The following is a 7444-nucleotide window of genomic DNA, read 5'->3' as shown; positions in this document are numbered from 1 at the left end:
AAAAAAAAAAAAAAAAAAGGACAGAAATGGCCGTGAAACAAGATGAAATTCACTGGTTCACATAAGACTCAAAACTGTAACACTAACCTCACTGCCCCTTTTCCTAAAAATGTATAACAACAATGATTTACTACTATACATCATGGTGACTACAGTTAATAACATTATATATTTGAAAACTGCTAAGAGTAGATTTTAAGTATTTTCATCACAAAGTGAGATAACATTTATGTTAAATAGTTGATTTGGTCATTCTACTATATATATATATAAACATGTTGTACCCTATAAAAACATAATATATAACAATTTTTACTTATCGATTTTTTTTTTTTTAAGACCGAGTCTCACTCTATTTCCTGGGTAGAATGCTGTGGCCTCATTGCTCACAGAAACCTCAAACTCTTCGGCTTGAGCAATCTTCTTGCCTCGGCCTCCTGAGTAGCTGGGACTACAGGCACCCACCACAATGCTGGGCTAGTTTTTCTCTTAGTAGAGATGGAGTCTCACTCTTGCTCAGGCTGGTCTTAAACTCCAGAGCTCAGTCAATCCACCTCATTGGTCTTCCAGAGTGCTAAAATTATAGGCATGAGCCATTGCCCCCAACCTTACTTAGCAATTTTAAAGAACAGCCATCATTTATTAAATGTTTTTCCGTTTTTTCAACCCCTTCTTCCCTCACCCCCTTTTTTTGAGACAGAGTCTCATTTTGTCACCCTCAGTAGAGTGCCATGACGTCATAGCTCATACCAACCTCAAACTCAGGTTCAAGCAATTCTACCTCCTCCTCCTTTTTCTACCCCACAGTCTTTGGAATTCTCAATCTGAAATATACCTATACTTTAAAACTCAATTTAAATCCCACCCCCTCTGTCAAAACTTCCTGGACTGCACAATATCTCCCACTCTGTGAATTCTAAAGCACAAATTATCCATCCTCATTCACATTATGCTGCTACATTTTCCATGTTTGTCTTGTCTTTCCAAAAACACTGTGAGATCCTTAAGGGCAGAACTATTCCTCCCTATCACCTCCAAGGCATCCACAACAGAATCTTGCATATATTTTAGGAAGCATTTGGTTATATTCAATTATGTTAGGCCTTCAATTTACAAATAAGGCATGACAGATAATAAGTCAAAATAGTAAGCTCAAGAACTTCTCTAGGTATTACCTAAGACTTAGAAAAACGCCTGCAAAGCCTTTCAAACTATCCCAACTGAAGCGGTGATTTAAGGCAATAAAAAGAAAGTTATAGTAAGTTCCGGAGATTGAGAATGTTTTCTCACTCTTAGAGCACAACAGATAGCAACTTAAAGATCAGAAAAGCAAAGGCCACAAAGTTCAACAAGGCATCACAATTCAACATGTCACTGGTCACACACGTACTGGCTGAATTCCAGAGTTCCTCTCTATGATGAGAGTTCTGGAGGCTTTGATGTCTGCAGTAAAAAAAATAAGGCACCTGCTCTTCCCAGCACTGAAATATGGCAAAAAGCACATAAACACAGCAAAATCAGCAAGCAAACCCAAGGAGCTTTTAGATCAAACTATGACTATGACGTTGCGGGTGAAAGAAATAGAGAGGAAATAAAATGACATAAAAAACCTGAATAAACTTCTGGGTGAAATGGGTATAAAATACCCTTTAGGCACTTATTCACTGGACTCTTATTTGTGTTTCAAGAAATAAGATATACTGACACACTTTAGAAGGCTTTTCTCCCTCGACTGTATCTGAGACACTATAAATATAGAGGTAGATGGTCAGGTTTTAAGCCTGAATCTGGACGCTTCTAAGGAAAAGAACCACAACTAATTCTATAAAGCCAGCTGTTAAAGGATAAGATCACCTTCACCCTGGTGGGTCTCCCTGAAGTAGTTCTGGGTTTGGGGTGTAGGTCCTGGCACTGGGTAGCAAGCAGCGGCGGAGTTTTCTCCACAAACACCGCAGTACCTCTCCAGGGGCTAATACATGCTGGCAGAAAATGGTGAAAACCAATTTTATGTCAGAGGAAACAATCCCCAACAGTCTGTCCTGGATTTTTCTTAAGTCAAGAGAGGGAGTAGAAGTGGGGAAAACAAATTTTGTGTCAGAGGAAGGCGTCCCCAAGTCTGTCCTGGATCATCATCTTTTTTTTTTTTTTTTAGAGACAGAGTCTCAGTTTGTCACCCTCGGTAGGGTGCCGTGGCGTCACAGCTCACAGCAACCTCCAGCTCTTGGGCTTAGGCGATTCTCTTGCCTTGGCCTCCCGAGCAGCTGGGACCACAGGCGCCCGCCACAACGCCGAGCTTGTCCTGGATCTTTTTTAAGTCAAGGGGGGAGGAGCGGTAAGAGAGTTGGTACTAAAGATACTGGCAGCGTGACAGCCAAAATAAACCAAATTGAAACAGTATGTCCAGCCTTCTTCCTACAGCCATTTCCTTCAGTAGTGACAGGGAGAGCAGGCACACTTCAAGTCACTAGTTCACTGCAGTTTTCCCTTTCACTAGAACACTGAAGCCACTGAAGACCAAACACCCCCTTTCTGCCTCAACTACCTTCCAGACCCTGTCCGCTGCGCCCTTCCTTCCCTGGGGACACCCGAATGGAGACAATCCTCAGCAACCCGCTATTGCTTCACTGAGGATGGGGGAGGCGGAGGATCTGGTGGGAAGTGGAAAAGCTAACAGGGGAAGGTGAGAAGCGACAGCGCAAAGACGGGGGCGGGAGGGTCATGGTGAGAAGGAGACACTGTGAAGAGTGCAAGAAAATTAGGGGACAGTTGTCAAAGGAGAGCTTACTAGGGACGGCAGAAAGCAGGGTGCAGGTAAGAAAGGGAGAGGAAACGAGGGGCGGGGGGGAGGGGGGCAGCCGAGGAGGCCGCAGAGCTGGGCAGGGCCCTCCAGAGGTTGGGACCGCGACTGGAGACGGAGGGCAGGGGGTTCTCGGAAAACCGACGCCAGGGGATTCAGGGTGTGCAGGAAGCTTAAAACCCGGTTCCGGGACGGCGGGGCCAGGCATCTGTGCGGCGCCAGAGCCCAGAGGCCATGGACTCTTACCGGTAGTTTGGGGTTGACCTCGCCCTTGCAAAAGTGGCAGAAAAACCGATGCGCGGCTACCGCGGCGCCTGCATCGGCCCCAGCCGCCGAGGCCTCCGCCATTTTTGTCCTCCGCCGCTGCTGTCCGAGAGGGCAGTCGGCCCGCTCCTCGCCAGGCCGCTCCCTCCCCGACTGCAGTCCCAGCGCCGCCGCCGCCTCCTCTGTGCTGCCCGCCGCTCCAGCGCCCGCGCGGTCACGTGAGCCTCCGGGCCCGGAGAGGCGGCGGCGCGGACGGCGACCCGGCGCCCGCCCCCGGCTCCACACAGGCGCAGGAAGGAGCGTCCGCCCGCCGCGGCCAGCCCGCCGGCTCCTCAGACAGCTCCTCGCCGGTCCTCCAGCCTGCCAGCGAGAAGAAAGAAAGAGCGTCCCCGGAAGCCAGCGAAACTCCAGGGTAGAGCGGCGCGCGTTTTCTCCTTTTCCGCGTCCCGCTCGGCGCCCGGCATCTTCCGAGAGAGGGTCGTGGGCTCCCCCTCTGCTCCGGCGGCTCGCGGGAGCCACAGGAAGCTGCCGTGGGGAGCGCGAGGGCGTTGGGCTTCGAGCCTTTGGATTGTACTGTCCCTGAGGTTAGTGGAAAATGCTGTCTGAACGAGGCTTCCCTGACTCTGGACCAAGAGAGACCAATTTGAGACCCGGAATCTGCATGGAGAGTGACGAGCTAGGAGTCAAGCAACGGTCTGGAGATGCTTCTCCAAAGACGCGGAGATGGGTGGAATAGGTCTATCTTGGGATGCTGAGGCTTAGACTTGGCTTCTAAGGCATTGAGAGAAGAAATAAATTAACGTTTGGTAGCAGTTTGTGTTAAGGGAGTAATCAAACAACTACGTCCGTTTCTGTTTTTGTCTATTTTGTCAAAGTCTAGAAATTTCAGACTTAAACATTGACCTGCAAGGAACGTAACTTTATCTGCCGTTTGAAACACTCTGCTGAGAAGCTGTTCTTTACCTCCTACTTTTTTCTAAGTTGTCATTTTCTTTATGGGTTGGACAGGACACTGGCTATTAACTCCCAGTGGGCTGTGAACAGTGACCAGAATTCTTCCAAGCATTAAAGTGTAGAATCTAAAGACTGGCAGACTGCAAAATCATCTCCTCCCAATCTTTAAAAAAATTAAAATCACACATAATCCCATAAAGATAAATTCGATGTGTAGTCTTCCAGTCTTTCTCATACATGTTTTTATTTGCAATAATTGAATTTTAGTTGACACTTTTCTTAGCAGTTTGCTTCTATCACTTAATATGTTATGAATAATTTTCTATGCTTATAAGTATTTTAAATGCTGGCATAGTATTCCGTTCTCTGAGTCGTTTCCAGTATACCAATAGTATAAAGGAATCCAGTGATTTTTAAAAATTATTTTCTTGAAACATATATCCAAAATGAATATATGTTTGTTTGAGACAGTGTCTCACTGTGTCACCTAAGCTAGAGTATAGTGGCATCACTGTAACTCACTGCAACCTCAAACTCCTGGGCTTAAGCAATCCTCCCGCCTCAGCTTTCCAAGCAGCTAAGACTGTAAGTACACATCACCAGGGCCAACAGATGTTTCTGTTTTTTGTAGAGACAGGGTCTTGGTTTGCTAAGGCTGGTCTCAAAACTCCTGGCCTCAAGTGATACTCACCCCTCAGCCTCCCAAAATGTTAGGATTACAATAGGAGCATGAGCCTTCGCATTTGGCCAGTATGCAAGATTATTATTTTTTTTTTTTTTTTGAGACAAAATTTTGCTCTGTTACCCAGACTAGAGTGCCTGGCCTCAGCCTATCTTACAGCAACCTCAAACTCCTGGGTTCAGCCAGTTCCCCTACCTACCTCCCTAGTAGCTAACACTAAAGGTGCTGGCCACCACACCTGTCTGATATTTCTATTTTTAGTGAGGACAGGAGTCTCACTTTGATCAGGCTGGTCTCCAACACTTGAGCTCAAATAATCCTTCTGCCTCAGTCTCCTAGAGTGCTAGAATTACTGATATGCAAGATTTTAAGGCTTTTGAACATGTAAATTATTGTTTTTGTCTCTGTCACCCAGGCTGCAGCACAGCGGTGTAATCATAGCTCACTGCAGTTTTACACTCCTGAACTCAAGTGATCCTCCTGCTTCGCCTTCCAAGTAGCTAGGACTATAGGCACATGCCACCACACTTAGCTATATTTTTATGGTTTTGTAGACATGAGGTTTCACTGTGTTGCCTGGGCTGGTCTCAAACTTGTGGCCTCAAGTGCTTCTCCTGCCTCAGCCACCCATAGTGCTGGGATTGCAGGTGTGAGCCATTGTATCCAGCCAGAATACATGAATTTACATTCAGCAGCTTTACTCCCAACATGAAAGAAAAACTTACCATTATATAGTTTGGTTGTTGTTGTTTTTGTTTTTGTTTTTTTCCTCAGCACTGAAATTCTCTAGTACAATGACTCAAGCAGAAATTAAGCTATGTTCTTTGTTACTACAAGAGCATTTTGGAGAGATTGTAGAAAAAATTGGAGTCCACCTAATCAGAACTGGCAGCCAACCACTAAAAGTAATTGCCCATGACACAGGAACATCGCTGGATCAGGTATGTTTAAGTGACATTAATTTGCTCTCTTTCTTTAATCTATCTTTGAATACTGTCACTCCCCACCCTGAAAAATGGAGAAAGCCTCCTCTACTATGAGAACAGTGTTAAATGGAAGGAAAAAGGATGGGACTTAGGCCTCTGATTTCTACTTCTCAATCTGTTCCTAGTTCATTAATGTCTTCTTAGGCAAATCTTTCCTCTTTTCATGCCCTATCTCATTTATTTAAAGTGAGTCTACTAATATCAATATTATGTTTAAAGAATGAGAATGGTAGAAGGAAAGTAAATTGTGCTTAGAAACATAAGGATCAGAGGAAAGATGTATATCACAGCAAGTAATCTTCATGATTGTTTCTACTGGTATGTGATTCTCATTAGCTGCTCTACTGGAGAGAGGGAATAAGCACAGAGATTCTAATCCAGCCATCACCTGATACTTAGTAAAATATTGAACAAAAAATTGCCAACAATAATGTTTTCAGATCTTTCTTCTCTTTTGGGTCCTGTGTAGGTGAAGAAAGCCCTTTGTGTCCTCATCCAGCATAACCTGGTGATTTATCAAGTGCACAAACGTGGTGTGGTAGAGTATGAAGCCCAGTGCAGCCGGGTATTGCAGATGCTTAGGTATCCCCGGTATATCTATACTACCAAAACACTGTACAGTGACCCTGGAGAGCTGATTGTTGAGGAGCTGCTGTTGAATGGCAAACTAACAATGTCAGCTGTCGTGAAGAAGGTGGCTGATCGGCTCACAGAGACCATGGAGGGTGGGTTCTCTGTATCTATAGCTAGCCATAAGAACAAATACTCAGCTATTTAAGGCCATCTCACCTGTTTCTTCCCTCCTGTTGTATAGATGGCAAGACCATGGACTATGCTGAGGTATCGAACACATTTGCGCGACTGGCAGACACACACTTTGTACAGCGTTGCCCCTTGGTACCTACGACTGACAATTCAGACCCTGGTCCACCACCCCCTGCCCCCACACTTGTCATTAATGAAAAAGACATGTACCTGGTTCCTAAATTAAGCTTGATAGGTAAGAAATTTTGACTCTTGGAACTGCAACTTGCCCTAATTGTGGATTCTTCTTTCTTTGATTGTTAAATATATGAATCAGTTGAGGCCAGGCACAGTGGCTCAAACCTGTAATCCTAGCACTCTAGGAGGCCCAGGCAGGTGGATAGCCTGAGCTCAGGATTTTGAGATAAGCCTAAGCAAAACAGGATCCCATCTGTATTAAAAATAGAAAAAGGGTGTTGTGGCATTCACCTATAGTCCCAGCTACTTGGAAGTCTGAGGCAAGAGTATTGCTTGAGCCTAAAAGATTGAGGTTGCTGTGAGCTATGATGTCACAGCATTCAACCCCAGGGCAACTGAGTGAGACTCTGTCCCCCCGCCAAAAAAAAGAAAAAAAAAAAAAATATATATATATATATATATACACACAATGGGGTTTAGATTTATCTGAAGGTTTAGGTTACATGTTTCTTTGCAAAAATAGCATTTGAGCTAAGATTTGAAGCAGAAGTAGAAGGTAACCAGTGAGGTAACAGAAGATAAGCATTTTGGGCACAAAGGGAGTAAGTATATAATGAGAAAAGAGTGAAGTGAATGAAGGTTAGTATAGCTAAAGCATGGTGGACAAAGGAAAGTGAGTCATGAGTTAGATAAAGTTAGAGAGACAGGCAAGGGTCTGATCTCAGAGGCTAAGCAGGGTTGCTCCTACTTAGTACTGAATGTGAGACAGGCAGGGGCTAGATCAAGAAAGACCTTAGAGAGCATCTGTGCTTTATCCTA

General features: G+C 44.9%; 2 protein-coding genes across 4 annotated transcripts in view; one reads left to right on the top strand and one right to left on the bottom strand.

Annotated features, from left to right (window-relative positions):
• RNF115 (ring finger protein 115) overlaps positions 1–3343 on the bottom strand; it is a 73756-nt gene extending 70413 nt beyond the window's left edge. The window contains exon 1 of the mRNA XM_012807652.2: positions 3044–3343. Coding sequence (XP_012663106.1) covers positions 3044–3145 — 102 coding nt within the window. The 5' untranslated portion in view covers positions 3146–3343. The remainder of the gene's footprint in view (positions 1–3043) is intronic.
• Positions 2658–7444, top strand: part of POLR3C (RNA polymerase III subunit C) — a 21301-nt gene continuing 16514 nt past the window's right edge. Inside the window, exons 1-4 of one of the 3 annotated variants that reach the window (XM_023515488.1) lie at positions 2658–2680; positions 5472–5638; positions 6153–6408; positions 6498–6683. In XM_023515488.1, coding sequence (XP_023371256.1) covers positions 5492–5638; positions 6153–6408; positions 6498–6683 — 589 coding nt within the window. In that variant the 5' untranslated portion in view covers positions 2658–2680; positions 5472–5491. Of the gene's footprint in view, positions 2681–3397; positions 3646–5471; positions 5639–6152; positions 6409–6497; positions 6684–7444 lie in introns of those variants that run through there. The other 2 variants (XM_012807651.2, XM_023515489.1) reach the window with 2 other exon arrangements.

The sequence above is a fragment of the Otolemur garnettii genome, unplaced genomic scaffold (assembly GCF_000181295.1).
Source record: "Otolemur garnettii isolate 467f Iridium unplaced genomic scaffold, OtoGar3 scaffold00073, whole genome shotgun sequence".
NCBI lineage: Eukaryota > Metazoa > Chordata > Mammalia > Primates > Galagidae > Otolemur > Otolemur garnettii.
This window is presented reverse-complemented; position numbering and strand designations above follow the sequence as displayed.